The sequence below is a fragment of the Pelophylax lessonae genome (assembly GCF_965119305.1).
Source record: "Pelophylax lessonae genome assembly, chromosome: 2".
In the NCBI taxonomy this organism is placed as follows: domain Eukaryota; kingdom Metazoa; phylum Chordata; class Amphibia; order Anura; family Ranidae; genus Pelophylax; species Pelophylax lessonae.
In genome coordinates, this window is record NC_138769.1 from 444293814 (window position 1) to 444313750 (window position 19937).

The 19937-nt window shown below is 44.4% G+C and overlaps 1 protein-coding gene across 2 annotated transcripts in view; it reads left to right on the plus strand.

Moving 5' to 3' along the window:
• Nucleotides 1-890: 890 nt before the first annotated feature.
• Nucleotides 891-19937, plus strand: part of MAP4K4 (mitogen-activated protein kinase kinase kinase kinase 4) — a 340786-nt gene continuing 321739 nt past the window's right edge. Inside the window, exons 1-2 of one of the 2 annotated variants that reach the window (XM_082246630.1) lie at nucleotides 891-1295; nucleotides 2476-2541. In XM_082246630.1, coding sequence (XP_082102756.1) covers nucleotides 1239-1295; nucleotides 2476-2541 — 123 coding nt within the window. In that variant the 5' untranslated portion in view covers nucleotides 891-1238. The remainder of the gene's footprint in view (nucleotides 1296-2475; nucleotides 2542-19937) is intronic. The other variant, XM_082246631.1, reaches the window with a different exon arrangement.

Below are 19937 nucleotides of genomic sequence, written 5' to 3' on the forward strand. Positions count from 1 at the left end.
CACATATCATCTGAGTGTGGATTCATCATTTAAGGCCCGTACACACGTGCAGATTGTCGGCCAAAAAGATTCGGCCGACAACCGATCGGCTGATTTTCGGCTTGTTAGTATGATGCATCCGACAGCCGACAGCGCACTTTCGGCCGAACAGAATCTGTCGTGCAAGCATTAAAATTTTTGTATGCCGACACCAGAACGCCCAGTCTTGCAAATCTGCTGTCTGTCGGCCGAAATCTGTACTGACTGGCGAACAATCGGCCGTTGTGTTGACGGCCAACAAAATTTTTTATAGCCTGCACACCAGATTTTGTTCGGCCGAAAAGTCGGAGTCGGTTGTCGGAAGCATCATACTAACAAGCCGAAAATCGGCCGATCGGACGTTGGCCGAAAATTCCCGGCCAATAATCGATGCGTGTGTACGAGGCTTTACTGGCCAGATCACCTGGTGAAAAGAAAGTCTAAAAAAAGAAAACCAACGCAGCCAGCACATATAAGCATCAGTAAACTGCTATTTATGTGTGTTTTGGGTTTACCACTGCTTTCAGTCCTTCAAACTATAATCCAATCCTTTTGAAATGTGACCAATAAAATAAACAGAAGAATCACGAGGAGGGGGTCAGTACTGGTGTCCTATGTGTGTTCTGTAGACTTTTTAAATGATGCAGCTGTGCTGTCCTAACTTGGTGAGCCTCTGCCGCACAGGCTCCCCTCCCGATGTGCTCCGCGCCACCTAGCGGCCGCTAGAGAGCGGCGCTCCCATCTAAAGGGATCCGAGGGATGCCTCGTTCCCATAACACACAGTGATTGGTGCGGCCGGCTCCAGTAGCTGTGCTGGCTGAGGATTTTCTCTTCCCCACCCCCTCCTCCCCTTCTCTGTCTCCTCTTTGCATGTCTGTGTGTCCGAGGGGAGGAAGAAAGGAAGAAAAGAGGGAGGGGAGGGAAGGGAAGGAAAGAGAGAGAGCGATAGAGAGAGAGCCTGGTTCACTGTGCTGGGAGCTGCCACCTCAACATGGTGTGATTCCGCCTGTTTGCAGCCAGTCCTTTGGAGAGACAAGGGAAGAGGAACACAATAGGGACCGGGAGACGGAGAGGAGGGACTGCTGCACCCCAATGAGGAGTTGGAGCTGTGCAAGGAGAGAGTGAGGGGGAGAGGAGAGGAGAGGTCCTCGCCCTGCTGCTGTGTCTGGATCCACAAACACACAGTCTGCCTGGGCTACTGAAGACAAGACTGGGCGACCATGGCCAATGACTCGCCTGCCAAAAGTCTGGTGGACATAGACCTCTCCTCATTGAGGGTTAGTATGGCTATAGACCTCTGCTCCCACAGGGTTGGTGGCCCTACACTTCTCCTTCAGGGTTGGTGACCATAGGCAGGGTTGGTGGCCCCACACTTCTCCTTCAGGGTTGGTGACCATAGGCAGGGTTGGTGGCCCTACACTTCTCCTTCAGGGTTGGTGACCATAGGCAGGGTTGGTGGCCCCACACTTCTCCTTGAGGGTTGGTGGCCCTACACTTCTCCTTGAGGGTTGGTGGCCACAGACCAGGTTGGTGACCAAAGGCAGGGTTGGTGGCCCTACACTTCTCCTTGAGGGTTGGTGACCATAGGCAGGGTTGGTGGCCCTACACTTCTCCTTGAGGGTTGGTGACCATAGGCAGGGTTGGTGGCCCTACACATCTCCTTGAGGGTTGGTGACCATAGGCAGGGTTGGTGGCCCTACACATCTCCTTGAGGGTTGGTGACCATAGGCAGGGTTAGTGGCCATAGACTTCTCCTTAAAGGGGTTGGTGACCATAGACCAGGTTGGTGGCCATAGACTTCTCTTTGAGGGTTGGTGACCATAGGCAGGGTTAGTGGCCATAGACTTCTCCTTAAAGGGCTTGGTGACCATAGACAGGGTTGGTGGCCATAGACTTCTCTTTGAGGGTTGGTGGACATGGACCTCTCCTCCTTGAGGGGTCAGTATGGGCAGAGCTGTGTCTGGGGGTGCATTGAACACAAAGGAAAGCCCTGCAAGGTGTGGACAGGCCTGTGAGAGTCTAGGCTGCCTTGTACACTCAGTATGGATGAGCTGGAAGCCCAAACAGCTGCTGATGCAGCCCCCCCCCCCATCCACCCATATGATGAAGGCAGGGCTGGGCCCCTCTAGTCCGGCCTGTTTGTTCCAGGAGGCCGATGGGGGGGGGGGGGGGGGGGGGGGGGCAGCTTTCCTTTTTCCGTCTTGTTTCTTTCATCTTTCCTCCGGTTCTTCTATATCCTCCAATACCCCATGATGGGTGCCAGGATTGGAGATCTTCTCCAAGTCACACTGGCTTCCTTTGTTTGCATGTATTGGCATGTGCCTCAAGTGGGGGAGAAAGAAAAAAAAAAGAAATAGGGCGCAACAGCTGCATCCATCCTATCATTACTCACATTTCCATCCTTAATACATGCTGACACACTATCTGTACACAACGCCTTTTTTTTTTCCCTTCCAGGATCCAGCAGGCATCTTTGAATTGGTGGAAGTGGTGGGCAATGGCACCTATGGACAAGTATACAAGGTGTGTATAAATATACATTGCCTGTGACAGGCGTGAGTCTGATGATAGTCTGTGTGTCCTTACTTAAATGTTTATGAGCGCTAATTGTTAGCTTGTTTGTCAAGAGTTGGCCATGCTTGAGGCTAAACTGAATACAGCATTCGATAGACTTGATGATGGTGACACAAGTAGGATTTGTTGGCATAGCTAGGTTTGCATTTGTCCCCCCATTTATTGTGTTTCAGACCTCAAGTAGGCCGTTAGACAAACTGGGTGATGGTGTATTGACTCAACCAAGCACGTGATCAGAAAGGCTGTCCTAATGACATGGACTGCAGAGTTTTGCTTTGGTCCTTGGTCCACTGAGCTGTTAATATCCAAGTGGTATATGGTTCATGATCCTATTGCATTGTCCTGGTATACTGCATGCGCTCTTCCTGTTGTGACCTTTAAGGATTTATGTTGGTATTATAGAATATGTATTTTGCTTCACTGATGGTTGCAGAAGAGAGAACTCTGCCTAATTATGGTAAATGGAAGGGGTATCTCTTGGGGTTGCTTGACTCCGCAGTGACTTGTTTTACAGCTGCAGAATATCTAGTGTGCTTTCTCCCTGGTGACATGTTCTACCTACATGACAGATCATAGCTGCTTTGTTTTTAAAGAAATAAAATAACAAAAATGGGATTATCCTTAACGTTTATCGTTGTTGGTCATGGAAACTGTGATTGAAAAGAAAATGGAGGAGGTGTTGCAAAACAAAGCTGTAGGCCCTTAGACAAATTGGATGTCTTAGACCCGGTCCACACTAGCGCGACTTGTCAGCATAACAAGTCGCGGTCCATTGACTGCTACAGGACCCGTACTAATAGGAGCGACACAAGTCGCTCCGACTTAGAAAAAGGGTCCTGTACTACTTCGGGTGCGACCTCGGAGCGACTTGCATAGACTTCCATTATGTGAAGTCCATGCAAGTCGCTCCGAAGTTGTGGTGCATGGTAATGCACAAGTCGCCCCCGAAGTAGTAAGGAGTCGTGTCGCCCCAGTGTGAACCGACTCTAAAACTCTGGACTGAAAGTGTCAGTCACATGGTTCTAAAGGCTGAAGGTTTTTTTTTTACCTTTTTATGCATGAAGGTAAAAAAAGCTTCTGTGTGCAGCTCTAACACCCCATCCCCACCTGAGTTGTCCCCAATCCAGCGTTGTTCACAATAGACTCAGCTGTCCCTGGACTCTCCCTCACCGTTGGCTGAGGTAGCGGCAGGAGCCCATTGGCTCACTTTGCTGTCAATCACAGCCAGTGAGCCAATAAGGCAATATCGGGGGGCAGGGACCCATAGAGCAGTGGCTCGGGAGCAAGCAACAAATGGTGCCCCCAGGGCTAGCGGCTTTCTCTGGGGACACTGCTCAAGGGGAAGGAGCTAGGAGCACCAGTGGAGGACCCGAAAAGAAGAGGATCAGAGCTGCTCTGTGCAAAACCACTGCACAGAGAAGTATAACAACACGTTTTTTTTTTTTTTTTGTTTTGTTTTTTATACCACTTTAAAGCGCACACCCCCCCCCCCCCCAAATCAGCATTGACTATTTTTAATCCTAATGGCTCTTTCACACGGTCCGCCTCTGTAGGCGGATCCGTGATGCTCAGCGGGGATCGATCCACGATCCCCGCTGAGCCGGCGGATGACAGCTCCGTCTCCGCTTGCAGTGTGGAGAGGGAGGTGTCACAGCCCCTGCTGCTCTCTATGGGGAATCGGATGAGAGCGGACCCCCTGTCTGCTCTCATCCGATCCGATCCCCAGGACGGATGGAAAATAGGGTTTCCACCCGTCTGGATTTCACGGAGAGGATCGGATGCGGATGGCGGCGGGTGTCAGCGGACATGTCACCGCTGACATCCGCTGCTCCATAGGGCTGAATGGGGCATCCAATCAGATCCGCCTAAAAAAACTGACAGGCGGATGTGATCGGACCGCCCGTGTGAAAGAGCCCTTATGCTGCCAGCATCAGTAAATAGGCAGGAAAGTATATCATATTTACCTGTTTTAAACCTCTTCTTTACATTCAAGTAACATCCTGGTTTTCAGGCCTAGGCAAATGACATGCATCCCAGGTGCCTTTAGCAGGGATTTTCTCATTTAAGCACACCCTCCTGCATGCGTGCCTGAACTAAGGGCAGGTGGATTCCAGGAAGTCAATTCTTTATGAATCATTTGTACTTACTCAAGATGGCCACAGACAGAAATGCAAGCGTATATTTTTTCAGAATGATTTCTCTGCAAAATAAAGCATGGAGACATGGATGGATAGGGGTGTTAGCTTTGAATAATAAAAATTAATGAAATCGTTTTTTGGTTTGTGTTGCTCAGGTGCAGTGTAGTTCCACTTTAAGGCTGGACCGGGTTTCGTCACATGGTTGAACCTGCTTGCTTGAATTTCTAAGTTGATACAGGTCCCTCTCAAAAAAATTAGCATATTGTGATAAAGTTCATTATTTTCTGTAATGTACTGATAAACATTAGACTTTCATATATTTTAGATTCATTACACACAACTGAAGTAGTGCAAGCCTTTTATTGTTTTAATATTGATGATTTTGGCATACAGCTCATGAAAACCCAAAATTCCTATCTCAAAAAATTAGCATATCATGAAAAGGTTCTCTAAACGAGCTATTAACCTAATCATCTGAATCAACTAATTAACTCTAAACACCTGCAAAAGATTCCTGAGGCTTTTAAAAACTCCCAGCCTGGTTCATTACTCAAAACCACAATCATGGGTAAGACTGCCGACCTGACTGCTGTCCAGAAGGCCATCATTGACACCCTCAAGCAAGAGGGTAAGACACAGATAGAAATTTCTGAACGAATAGGCTGTTCCCAGAGTGCTGTATCAAGGCACCTCAGTGGGAAGTCTGTGGGAAGGAAAAAGTGTGGCAGAAAACGCTGCACAACGAGAAGAGGTGACCGGACCCTGAGGAAGACTGGGGAGAGGGAAATGCCAAAATGCCTGAAGTCCAGTGTCAAGTACCCACAGTCAGTGATGGTCTGGGGTGCCATGTCAGCTGCTGGTGTTGGACCACTGTGTTTTATCAAGGGCAGGGTCAATGCAGCTAGCTATCAGGAGATTTTGGAGCACTTCATGCTTCCATCTGCTGAAAAGCTTTATGGAGATGAAGATTTCATTTTTCAGCACGACCTGGCACCTGCTCACAGTGCCAAAACGACTGGTAAATGGTTTACTGACCATGGTATTACTGTGCTCAATTGGCCTGCCAACTCTCCTGACCTGAACCCCATAGAGAATCTGTGGGATGTTGTGAAGAGAAAGTTGAGAGACGCAAGACCCAACACTCTGGATGAGCTCAAGGCCGCTATCGAAGCATCCTGGGCCTCCATAACACCTCAGCAATGCCACGGGCTGATTGCCTCCATGCCACGCCGCATTGAAGCAGTCATTTCTGCAAAAGGATTCCCGACCAAGTATTGGGTGCATAACTGAACATAATTTTTTGAAGGTTGACTTTTTTTGTATTAAAAACACTTTTTTTTTTTTTCTTATTGGTCGGATGAAATATGCTAATTTTTGGAGATAGGAATTTTGGGTTTTTATGAGCTGTATGCCAAAATCATCAATATTAAAACAACAAAAGGCTTGCACTACTTCAGTTGTGTGTAATGAATCTAAAATATATGAAAGTCTAATGTTTATCAGTACATTACAGAAAATAATGAACTTTATCACAATATGCTCATTTTTTGAGAGGGACCTGTATAATTTGGGCATGCCTGCAATTCTGTTTGCACCTCAAAATACTAGTAGGGTCATTTCCTTTTTGGCATTTGTCATGTAGATGACTTTGCTGTTGGCGACATATCGTCAGTGGCAGGATCACGCAGGTGAACCTCCCATTTGCCTACCTGAATAGCCACAAACACTGCTGAGTGTTATTCCACTGGCCCCACCAGCAAGGGGCGATTCCATAGAGGCTAGTTAGTGTCAGCATTAAAATTACCTATACAATAATTGCTAGTCTTACCCTGATCAATGTCATAGTAGGTCTAGGGATGAAAGTTATGACTTGCAATTAGTGTTCAGGAAAAAAGCCGAGAAAAGTTTTCCAACTGCAATTGCTGGGCCTCAGGTTGGTCAGCCAATCATGTACTGCTACTCAACACATGGGAAAAACTCTCTCATACGGCTCAGTGACTAGACATGGAGGTAGGCCCTTTGGCGCTATGCCTAAAGGCTCCATTCACTAATGTGCGACTTGAATGCGTTTTGACCCACATCTGATTCACAGGACATGTGAACCAAACCGGCTTTTTATGGAACCGGTTCACATATATGCAGTACTGTGGCAGTGTGAATTCCCTGCAAATTTAGAGTCCTGTGCATTTTCTGAGCACTGCGGTGCAATTCCGATGCAAATTAGACACATGTGAATCACACGTCTCATCAGTTTTGAGTGTGAATGAAGTGAGGAAAAAAAAAAAAAACTGCGTAAGCAACCCTCCAAAATCCCCTCCAAAATCCATACTAGATCCTTATTCAACCATGCAGCTTGGCAGGTCAGGAAAGGGGGATGGGGGATGAGCACACCCCAACCCCCCCCCCCCCCCTCCTGAACCATACCATGCCACATGCCCTTAACATGGAGGGTGCTTTGGGGCTTTTGCTCCTCACCCCAAAGCACCATGTCCACAGGTTGATGGGGACAGGGACCTCTTCCCCACAACCCGGGCCAGTGGCTATGGTGGTGGGGGGGCTTATCGGATTCTGAAAGCCCCCTTAACAAAGGGAGGGGGGCCCACAGATCCCGCTTACCCCCCACTAGTGAATGAGTATGAGGTAAGAAACGAAAACAAATCAGACAGTTTTTCAAAATTCGTTTTTTTTTTTTGTGGATCCAGAGTCCATCACAATGAATGCTGCCGCCGACCCGAAAAAAAGAAATAAAATTGCTTCGCACCCGTCGCTGGCTTCCGCTGCCTGACAGTTTTCCTAATTGCCTAACGGGTGAGGCCACCCGGTGAAATTACTGAGTGGCCACCGCCCCTTTGATGTCATCGACAGGTGAATGCTGGATCAATGACATCACAGGGGCGGGGTCGCCGGGTGGCAACCGCCCCTTTGCCATGCAAGAACTGTCGGATGGCGGAGTGGGCGGACAGCGGGAGCCAGCGTCAGGTCTGGCGCAATTATTTATTTTCTTAACAGGGGTTAGCAAAGCCCTGGATCTATACCGGGGGACATATTCAAAGTAGTGCATTTACTAGACCATAAATAACAACCTTTGTATTTTTAATCCTAAAAACTGTAAACCTATCAAATTGTTAGTGAATCGTTGAATAGATATATGGTAGCTTCCATGGCTGGTTCGTGTTTAATTATGCTGGGCTTAGCCCTATTTAAGGTCAGTGACCCGCTAAGTGATGGTCCTTGAGCCTTCACCTTTAAAAACAAGCCAGCAATGGCCTCTTCCATGTTTATGGCCTCACAGGCTCACATTAATTTTTTGTATTTTAGTGCCGGTTCACACTAGTATGATGCCAGACATCGCATGTGCTTCTCACCGCATTGCTGTGCAGATCACATGCGATGTCTGTGTGATGCGACTTCAGCCATACAAAATGTGCTGAAATCTCATCTCATCCCATTCGCACCAAATTGGTGCAGGACCCTTTTTTTTTTGGTTCGTACTGGAATCGGATCGCATAAGTGTTCACACCTATGCGATCTGATTCCTGCACCATTTCACAGTTCGCTCTGCGAACCAATCTGAGGGTGTCATTAACTTTACATTGACACCCTGAGCGATTCGCAGAGCTCAGTGTGAACTGGGACTGTGAACTGGGACTGAAGTCCTAAAAGTTCAAATAACAGTTTTTTATTATAGTGGGATTAAACCCAAGAACAAAATGTTAATATATTGCAATTAATCTTTGAATGTGGTGGCTGCGTTAGTTCTCTTTTTTTTTTTTCTTCTTTCCTTTTTATACCTGGTGATCCTGCTAGTAATACATTTCCTGTCTTGGGGTGTCTTTATGGAGAAGCAAAGGTATACAACTGTGGACAGCAGCACTGTATTTCTGAATAGAGGGTAGTGATAGACTAACAAATTAAGCTGAACTTTTTTTTTCCCCCCCCTTTTTGGGATAAAAGTTTTACATTAATAAAATCTGACCTTTTGTAAGCACCCCTGCCATTGGTAAATGCTGCAATTACCACCTTTGCTGGACAGTTTGGTCTGTTAAAGGAAATTGGAAAAATAACAGACTAAAGCCTCGTACACACGCGTTGATAATTGGCAGGGAATTTTCTGCCAACGTCCGATCGGCCGATTTTCGGCTTGTTAGTATGATGCTTCCGACAACCGACTCCAACTTTTCGGCTGAAAAAAATCTGGTGTGCAGGCTATAAAATTTGTTTAGCCATCAACCCAACGGCCGATTTTCCGTCAGTCAGTACAGATTTCGGCAGACAAAAATCTGATGAGCAAGACTGGGCATGCTCAGAGAAGAAAAAACACACGGAAAGTAAACCAGCACATGACATCACTTCTGAAGTAGATTTTTGTTGGCCGAGAAAATTCGTGTGCAGTCTAGGCACATTCCAACCAACAAAACACCACTCTGGACAAAAGTCGGACTATCGGTCGGCCGATAATCGTTGCGTATGTACGAGGCTTTACTGGCTGGTGCACCAGGTGAAAAAGAGCAAAAACAAATGCAGCCACACATTTATAATGCAATATAATATATTTTTGACTTTAATATTTCTTTAAATGAGACTTTGGTAAAGTCCTGTGTTAGAAATGGATGTGTTCAATAGTTTGAGTCTCATTTTGTAGTTTATCATCTAATAGAGGGGTTTGTATGTGGTGTACAAGTGAATTTTTGCATTTTTTTTTTTTTTTAATTCATCTGTATCATAGTAGTTTTAAAGAGAAACTGAACTCTGAAAGTTTTTTTTTTTTTTTTTTTTTTTTTTTTTTAAAGCAAGGCTGGCAAGGAGTGTCTTGTAGAGGTGGCACTAGAAGTAAGGAAATGTTCCCACTTGACACTAGCAATCAGAGACCACAGTGCCTTAGTTCTTACACTGCAGATGTACAGCTATTAGACTGTGGACGCAGAAGTGCCTAGGCACCCCAGACACCAGGAAATGTATTTCAATTTTTAGGAGAAATTCAAGACAAAACCTCATTTTGGAGGACACCGCTTAGGCACAATTTACATTTCTAGATGCTTCCTAAAACAGTAAATTCTCTTCACTTTGAATGAGAAAATAGAGGTGACCAGCGCTATGGACTATCCCAAATGGAAAAATGCGTAAATACAGGCGTAAGCAGCCACAAACCAACCTCTAGCAAAAAGCCAGGGGTATGATGTATGTAAGAAAAGAGAAGTTTGTATACGGCACTGCCTGTTTAAACAGGCAGCCCCATATACAAACTTCCCTTTTCTTACATACCTCTTCACTTTGAGTTCAGGCTCAATTTAAAGTGACTGTAAACTCTTACATATACCCAGGGAACTTACTGGCCGCAGGTGATACACAGAGATGAGATCAATCCTCCTGCATAAATTGTACCTGTTTATCTGCAGTATTTTCTACATATGTGCAGTTTAGAATCTCTAAACCCTGTCTGAGCTGTCAGAAATGGGGGTGGAGAGCTGAAGTCTCATTCTGCAGAGCTCCGTCAGGAAATTAAAGGAAAGGGGACCCCCCCCCCCCACACATACAATAATGCATTTAGTTTGTGGCACTAAATCACCTTTCACAAAGGTGTTTTTGGGGATCTTGCTATGTTTTATCTCCATAAAATGTCCACCTCTGATCACCTTGTTGTTGATTTGGTTCATTTCACACTGCCTTTTAACATTGGAAACAACCAGTAGAATTTTGAGTTTCCTTTCTGCATCTGGAAATGTAAGCATGAACTCTTGTTCCTCTTCCCTTGGTCAGGTGGCATGGTATGGGAGATGGCAGAGGCACAGTTTCTATGATAAAGGAAGGAAGTGTATGGTAGCCTGTATTACCTGAGATCCTTCCTGCAGGTTTCGTACTGCAATCACTGAGTGCAAGAAAAGGAAGGAGAGCATTCTTCCTTTTCCTGCCTATGATTAGACAGATCCAACCACTGTGCAATATTCATGAAAAACAATTGTGGAATGAATATGCATGAATGTTTTGTCTCAGAGTGTAGACTTCTACCCTGAACAGACAGCGCTAGTGGCAGACTTGGTGTATTTCCACTTTTGCAGCCAAATTGAGAACACCTACTAGATGGATAGATCTAATATATTATATATACCGTAATCCCATTCACATACCATAACTATGGTATGATGTTACATTTTCACTTGCTTTATATCGAAAATTTCAGTTGAGGTTTTCCTCTTCAATGTAATGTTAAGAAGGGGGCTATGGAGTTACGTTTACCATAATTAACCCCGTCTATACTGTGCTGACAGATCTTAATCAATTATAAACTAGATATGCAAACTCCAAATGATCAAAGATCTCCAGGCTTGGATGTTAAATTGTGTATTAATTGCATATTTAAGCCTATCTGTTGCAAGTTGTATACATTAGGGGAAGAGGTGTCATGCTACCAATGACCTCACAAGGCTCCAGTAATGTGACAGGCAAGTGTTTACAGCTGGGGGTGTGTCATGGCCCAAGGTGACATCACAGTTGAGTGTATAAGGAGCTCCGGGTCAACTTCTGTAAAGCTGGCCATATGCTTTTAAAATGTTTTCTTAAAAAAAATAGAAATGTTTCATTTTCTTATTGTTGGGGCACATTGTCGATTTCCAACTACAGTGATAAGAAAATTTGAAGGCGCAGGATGGAAATTATTTTTTTTTTTTTCGAATTCCCAAATTTGTAACAATAAGTATGGTTTTCATTCAGGAAAGTCCATTTATGCCAAAATCAAACGTTAAAAGAAAATGATTTTTTGTGGTACTTTCAAATGACATTCATTATGTCTTCGAATGTAAAGAGGAGGATCTTTGTATAATTGTTCGTATAACCGTTTTTTAAAAAAAATCTACTAGTGTATGACCAGCTTTACACGGGCAACCATGTGACCACAAAGGCACCATAACCAACAGAATGTTGGGGTTGGTGGAGTTATTGGAAGTGTCAGGAGGGCTCAATTCTATGTGACTACCTCGATCGATCGCAACATCCAGCCCTAATCTGTCAGCTGCATACCCCAGAGGCCCCAAGTCACTCAGCGCATCTCTGCTTCAACCTCTAGCCACTGCCCCTTTTCTACTCCATCAAAGCTTTATCAAATCGCACACTAAGATGGCCCAACCATTGAGAGTGCTACCCATTGGACCTGCCTCTCTATTGCTGCCTCTGCTTGCAGTGACACCTGCCAGTTAAGAATAGTACACACTACTAGTTTTTTTTTTTTCTTTAACTCAGCAGGTTAAATGGGGAAAAAAACTGGTAGCTTAGGAGCCACTGTACTAACTATCCAATGTTAGTACAGCGATCTCTCCTGCTGTGCTATTGTGTTCTGACAGGGGGACTGTCAGATCTCTACGGTCAGCGCTCTCAGCCATTGGCTGATGCGGATTGGGTGCCGATCTGCAGACCCTTTTCAGTCATGCCCTTTGACAGCTGGCTTCTTTTGGAACGGCTGCAGTAGACACGGGCCCAATGATAAACGGTTTCTCTATCTATCTATCTTATCTATCTTATCTATCTTATCTATCTCTTTGATGCCTTTTGCCTCTTTTGGAGTTGTCTATCATGTGGGAAAAACCAGCAGAAAAAAATGCAAGCACTGTGTTGCTGCGTTTCAGCTGGATTTCCATTGAAGTCTATGAAACCACAAACACGAACTGCTTTGGGATAAAAAAAAAAAAAAAAAAAAAAAAAGTCCCTGACCCCTTTCCAAAAAAAAAAACTGCACCAGTTGAAAATGTAGAGATGAGTACATATGTGACCCATAGGAAACAATATTAAATGGACTGTAGTGTGTCTCTGCAAAACTGAAAATGCACTAAAAAAGCACATAGGTGTGAACCAGACCTTTAAAGATGAATTTATTTTTTGAACTTGGACCTATGTAACTGTGTACAGTATATACCATACGGGGCCAGTGTCCCTGGAAGCTGGAAACCGCTGAAGTAGATACCGCTACTCAAGTGATCTCCACTTGTTCGTGGCCGGCCTGATGCATTGTCAACAAAGGAGGTCAGGCACTCGACCCAGGCAACATTCAGCGATTGCTTTGCATGTTCTGAATAAATGCAAAGCGCTCTGTGGGCGAGTTGTAGAACGTGACCTCACTGCCCCGTCTCTCCACCTCGTCCAATCAGAGGATGCTTTTATTAATTCGGATAATGCAAAGCATTCTTTAAATGGCACCTGTGCCAGGCTGCTGGCCTCCTGTGTTAACAATGCAGGGGAGCAGCCGCTGGGCATTAAACATGGAGGCTATTGAAGAGCACTGGATTAGTGGTGTCTACTTCAGTGTTTTCCAGCTTTCAGGGTCATTTTATAGGTATGGTATATACATAGTTACATTGGTTCAAGCTGGACCAATATAACTATGTAAAAAAATTACCATGCCTGGAATTTATGTAAAGGCAGAAGTATGGGTTGTGTTTTTTCTTAATGCATTCTATGCATTAGGTTAAAAAAACCTTCTGTGTGCAGCAGTCTCCCCTAATACTTACCAGAGCCCATCTCTATCCAGCCATGTTGCAGGAGTTTCTCAGCTGCCCAGGACTCCCCTCCTCATTAGCTGCGACAGCAGCGCCGTGCCATTGGCTCCCACTGCTGTCAGTCAGAGTAAGGGCGGGGTTGGGTCGCGGCTCCGTGTCTGAATGGACACAGGGAGCTGTGACTTGGCTCAAGTGCCCCCATAGCAAGCTGCTTGCTGTGGGGGAACACAACAGGAGGGAGGGGCCAGGAGAGCAGAAAAGGGACCCAAGAAGAGGATGGTCTGGGCTGCTCTGTGCAAAACCAACTGCACAAAGGAGGGAAGTATAATATGATTGATATTTTAAAAAAAAAAGAGACTTTGCAATCACTTTAACTTCATTAGTAATTGAAACATCAATGGGCCTTTCAGCCTGGCACATCCTGTAATAAGTATAAATGGGATTGGAATTTTTTTTTCATTAAAACAGTAGGTTAACTGTAAAAAGAATGGGACCTGATTCTGCTAGTCCCATCAACAAACGTGCTGTCCTGTAACATATGTAATATGTTTATGTGAAATCAGCTGGGCAAAGGTTCTCGCATTTACTGTCCGCTTCTATGATATCTCTGAAAGTGAGGGGTATTTATAAGCGGAGAAATAAATAAATTGGTGATGATGGTAATGCTTTGCTCTGATTGCTTCTGAAAGGTGAAATGGGGAAACAGGCAAAAGAGGTAAAAATAGGCCGATGTAGCACAGACATTTGCTGGTGGCTTATTTAGCAACTGAAGTTTTGTAATCGGGGATGTGAGATGAGATTTCACAGTGCACAAGTTCTGCATGATTGTGGGAAATTTAGACCTTTTTGATCTTCAATTAAGGACACAGCCTGTGTATTTGTCCTCCATTTAGGTCACAATGGAATGTTGCACTTTTTAATAAACTTTGTATAACTCCACGTACCGATCGTCGGACGAAAAGCTTCGGCCGATGACCGATCTACCGATTGTAGGCTTGTTAGTATGATGCCTTCGACAGCCGACAGCGCACATTCGGCCGAAAAGAATCTGTCATGCAAGCATTAAATTTTTTGTATGCCGACACCAGAGCGGCCGATTGTTCGCCAGTCAGTACAGATTTCGGCCGACAGACCGCAGATTTGCAAGACTGGGCATGCTCGGAAAAGGAAAAACACAGGGAAAGTTAACCATTACATGACATCACTTCTGCAGTCGGCTATAGTCGGCGGACAAAATTCTTGTGCAGTCTTTTGCACTTTTCAACAGACACTGACAGCCCTGGACAAAAGACGGCCGATCGTTCGCCGACGATCGGTACGTGTGTACGGGGCTTTACAGAAATAGTAAAATTTGAAGAAAAGATTCTTTGAGAATCTCCCATGCTTTGCAGCTGCTTCTAGGGGCGTCTGACATTTTATTTTTTTATTTTTCCTGGCCTTTTTCCTGGCCCTAAACTCCCCTGCATGTTAGCCTATGTGTCCAAGCACACAGACTTTTATTCGGCTTTTAGAGGCAGGAAAAAAAAAACACTGCCGGTGTGTCCAGGAACAGCAGAGTTTGAGCATTTAAAAAAAAAAAAAAGACCCTTGTAAAAGCATGTTAACGCTAGGCATCTTTAGTACTCGAATGTTTATTCATTTCAATGGACAGAATAAATTCTTCTGGCTGGCCAATTAAATGAATTGGCTCCCAAATGCTTGACCCGACTAAACTTTTGCAAGTGTCAGGCGTTTTTTATTTTTTGCCACAATGCTGCTGCCCAGAGGGAGGCTTTTAGGAGAGTTTAGAAAAGGTCCTGTGTGCATGAGACCTTATTCTGTTTGGTAGATTTTTATATGTCAAATCTGATTGGCCTGAGTAGAAAATGTGTATAGCCAACATAAAAACATTCACTAAACCAGTGGATGGCCACTTCCAAATAGTAGTGCAGAAATCCAGCAACAGCTGTTGCTTTAGGGCCTGTGGATCCTGGTAGAGGGCAGCTCATGCATTGACTTAGGAATGGGTTTTATTTTTCCCTGGGATTGCACCATTGGGTGGATCATGCTGGTATGTTTCTTGCCTAGAAGAGGCTTTCATGTTCTAGTTATATTGTGTCAGGGTGGATTTGATTTAAATCACTAAAAAGGCTTGATTTAACCATAATTTTTAAAGAGCAACTGTCCTCTGTCCAGCAGTGGCTCCTCCTCTGACCCGCTGTTCACTCACCGACAGTCTCATTCACTTTTATTGTGACGGCTGGTGATGCGGCAGTGACCTAACAAGGTGAGGGAGGTGGCAGCAGCAGGTGAGTGGATGCCCGCTAACAGGCGCTGCCGTGATGGATCTGAAATGACTGGTGCTCTTTAAATGTAAGGACTCCTTCTTGCTGGTAGTTGGTATGAACATGTGTGAATGCATCAATGCAGTGCATGTTCTCAGCTTGCAGAGCTTGGATTCTTTGAATGAGTTTACTGAAAATGTATATATGTACGCTGCTCAAAAAAATGAAAGGAATACTTTGAAAACACATCAGATCTCAATGGGGAAAAATATCATGCTGTATATCTATACTGATATGGACTAGGTGGTTTGTCAGGAACGAAAGAATGCCACATCGTTTGATGAAAATGAACATTATCAACCTACAGAGGGCTGAATTCAAAGATACCCTGTAAATCAATGTGAAAAAAATGATGCAGAAGGCTAGTCTGATTCGCTGAAATTTCATTGCAGCAACTCAAACTGGCCCCCACGTGCTTGTATGCATGACTGACAATGTCGGGGCATGCTTCTAATGAGACGATGGGATGGTGTCCTGGGGTATTTCCTTCCAGATCTGGAATAGGGCATCACTGAGCTATTGAACAGACTGAGGTGCAATCTGGCAGCGACAGATCGACCGAAACATCATGTCCCAGAGGTGTTCTATTGGATTTAGGTCAGGCAAGCGTGGGGGCCATTCCGTATCAATTCCATCATCCTCCAGGAACTGGCTGCATACTCTCGCCACATGAAGCCGGGCATTGTCGTGCAGCAGCATAAGGTCTGATAATGGGTCCAAGGATTTCATCCTGATATCTAATGGCAGTCAGGGTGTTATTGTCTAGCCTGTGGAGGTCTGTGCATCCCTCCATGGATATGCCTCCCCAGACCATTACTGACCTACCACCACAATGGTCAAGCTGAACAATATTATGGGCAGCATAACGTTCACTATGGCTTCTCCAGACTGTTTCACGTCTGTCATATATGTTCAAGGTGAACGTGCTCTCATCTGTAAAAAGCACAGGGCGCCAGTGGCTGACCAGCCAATTCTGGTGTTCAGTGGCAAATGCAATCGAGGTGCCGGGCAGTGAGCACAGGACAAACTAGAGGACGTTGGGCCCTCCAGGCTACCCTCATGAAGACTGTTTTTGATTGTTTGGTCAGAGACATTCACACCAGTGGCCTGCTGGAGGTCATTTTGAAGGGCTCTGGCAGTGATCATCCTCTTAAATCCTTACATAAAGGAGCAGATACCCAAATAGAGCGGTCCCGCTGATGGGTTAAAGACCTACGGCCCTGTCCAGTTCTCTGAGTAACTGCCTGTCTCCTGGAATCTCCTCAAACCTCTTGAAACTGGCTGGGAGACACAGCAAACCTTCTGGCAATGGCACGTATTGATGTGCCATCCTGGAGGAGTTGGACTACTGTGCAACCTCTAGCAGGGATCCTCAAACTACGGCCCTCCAGCTGTGAAACTACACATCCCATGAGGCATTGTAAAACTCTTCAAATAAAAAGAAATATTCAGCGCTGGACTCTTGTACACACCACTAATAAATGGACCAGCAGCTAAGCACTCAAGGGCAATATCTCCAAAACACCTTCTGAATACATAATAGAAAAATAGTGCAGCGCAATCCTAGTGGTAAAATTATAAAATCATGCAGAGTCCCAGTGTTAATAGGTGTCCATATAAACAGATAAAAGTCTCCAGTGTAAAGTGGTCCTAGGGCAATTCCATAAGGTGCTTGTCTCCACGAGTGCTCATGCAATCCCACCACCTGTTCACACTGCCGCTCACCTTAACAAAGAGACCCTACAGGGTCAACCAGCATTTCATCTCAAAATCAAAGCATCCTCACACTTTCTTCCTTAAGCGTAGTAAATGATTACACCTCCGATGCACTGTCAGCTCCTCAAACAATGTTACCAATATGTGTAGGAGACAAGAAAAAACGATCTAATGCTCTCTGTATGCAATCAAGCACTCTTTAATCCATATAAGAAAACAACTCACATTTTTGAAGAAAATAACAGCGCATATCTGCAGAGTTTGCAAGCAGGCGTGCATCAGGTCCACCAACCCGGAAGAGTGAGAGGCGGCCGCGGGTCACGTGACATCCCTCGTACGCGTTACGTCCGTGAAAATAAGCGGGACTTCTTCAGCAAGGGTCACGTACCATACTGCGGACCCGTCTTTTATGACAATATGATCTGCCCACCTCCTGTCTTCAATTAACTAATCAGTATGATTCCAAATGGAAACAGGAAACAGGAAGTGATGTACACCGGAAGTGATGTACACAGGAAGTGATGTACACAGGAAGTGATGTACACAGGAAGTGATGTACACAGGAAGTGATGTAAACTAAGGGCAGGAAGTAAACACTGCATGACCCTTAAGCCAGGACCAGCCTGTATTCTTATATGCAGTGTGTACGGGCAATTTAAAAACTTTCCACAAGAACCAGCTTGTGGAAATACATTAAATACAATTTAATAAATATACTATGCCCAAATTTAAAATAATACATCTTCCCATAATCCAAAGGATTCAATGGGTGGTAATCGTCATTGTGACTCCGGCTAAATCTCAACTCTCCACTGGATGGCGTATCTGAGCATTGCCTAATCATAAATGTGAACAATAAGTGACATATACACAATAATGCACATAAAATTATTAAAATTACAAAATATAAACCGCAATGTGAATACTATAAAAGACAAAGAACAAAACAATAAATATATTCCCTATAAAATATAAAATATAAGAATATGGGAACATTAAAAAGGCAAAAAATATCTCATCGGTCAGAAATAAAACAGTTGAGATCAAACTCAACATTGAGTCCTAATGGCGTTAAAACTTTACATTCAAAAATCCAATAAGACTCCCGTTGACTCAACTGTCTAATAAAATTCCCACCTCTCCAGTGTGGGTGGACTCTCTCTATTCCCCAGAATTGCAACCCACTGGGATTTTTTTGATGGAATTTTTTAAAATGTCTTGAGACACTATGCGTTTCTAAACCTTTACGGATATTAGTGATATGCTCGCCCACCCTGACGTGTAAAGCACGAGAGGTACGTCCTATGTACTGAAGGCGGCATTCACACTGTAACATGTACACCACCCCTTGCGTTTTACAGGTGATCAGATTTTTGATGTTATATGATTTATTAGTAGCAGTAGCTACAAATTCTTTTCGTTTCTTTAGGTTCTTCTTGCAGCTCTTACAGGTAGCACATTTCCCACATGTATAGGTGCCAGAAAGAAAAGAAAAAATATGATTCTCCCTGATACGAGGTGGGTCAACAACCCCAGGCGCGATTTTATCTCGCAGTGAAGGGGCCTTCCGGTAGATAAACTTAGGGAATTCTGTCAGATGGGGTCCTAGAATTTTGTCCTCTTTAAGGATAGGCCAATACTTTTTAACAATACGTTCTACTTTTTTGTAGTGTATATTGTAATCAAAAATTATTCTGTAACCTGGATCCACTGGATTAATTTTGTCTCCATTCAGGAGAGTATCGCGGTTACTCCTTCCCACATCCTCCAATTCTTTTCTAATGGGGTCCTTTTTGTATCCTTTCTCAAGAAAACGCTTTTCCAAAACCTTTGATTGTACTTGATAGTCACTATCCGAAGCGCAATTGCGTCTTAATCTAGTGAATTGTCCCCTTGGAATGTTGCAAAGCCACATCTGGTGGTGACAACTATCCAAGGGGATAAATGCATTCCTATCAGTAGGTTTGAAAAAATTCCTTGTTCTCAAGGCACCTTCGTGTTTATAAATCTCAAGATCGAGAAAGGCAATCTTTTCCTTCTCCAAATTCCATGTTAAAGTGATATTTTTGGTGTTACTATTCAACCTATCCATAAATGTTTGCAGATCTGCCATGTCTCCTTCCCATACCATAAAAATATCATCAATATAACGTCTGTAACAAATAAGTTCCTGTGGTAGGGTGCCAAATACAGCCTCTTCCTCCCAGTGGGCCATGAAAAGATTGGCCACACTGGGAGCAAACTTGGCCCCCATCGCTACTCCCCTTGTTTGGAGGTAGTAGCGATGGTCGTACCAGAAATAATTCCTGTTTAAACAGAAGTTCAAACTTCTGTATAGGAATCTTTTGTGTTTATTAGTCAGAGTTGAAGTGGCTAGGGACCATTTGACTGCTGCTAAAGCGTCCTCATGTCCAATGATAGTGTATAAAGACCCAACGTCTGCTGTAATTAATACACTATCATTGGAACACGGCAAATCATTCAGGAGTTGGATCATATGCTTAGTGTCTCTCAGAAAGGATCTTGTTTCCCTCACAACTGGCTGTAGATAGTAATCAATATACTGGCCCAATCTTGAAGAAATGGAGTCTATTCCATTCACGATTGGGCGGCCAGGGGGGTTATCTGTACTTTTATGAATCTTAGGGAGACAATAGATAATTGGTCTTCTACAAAAAAGGGGA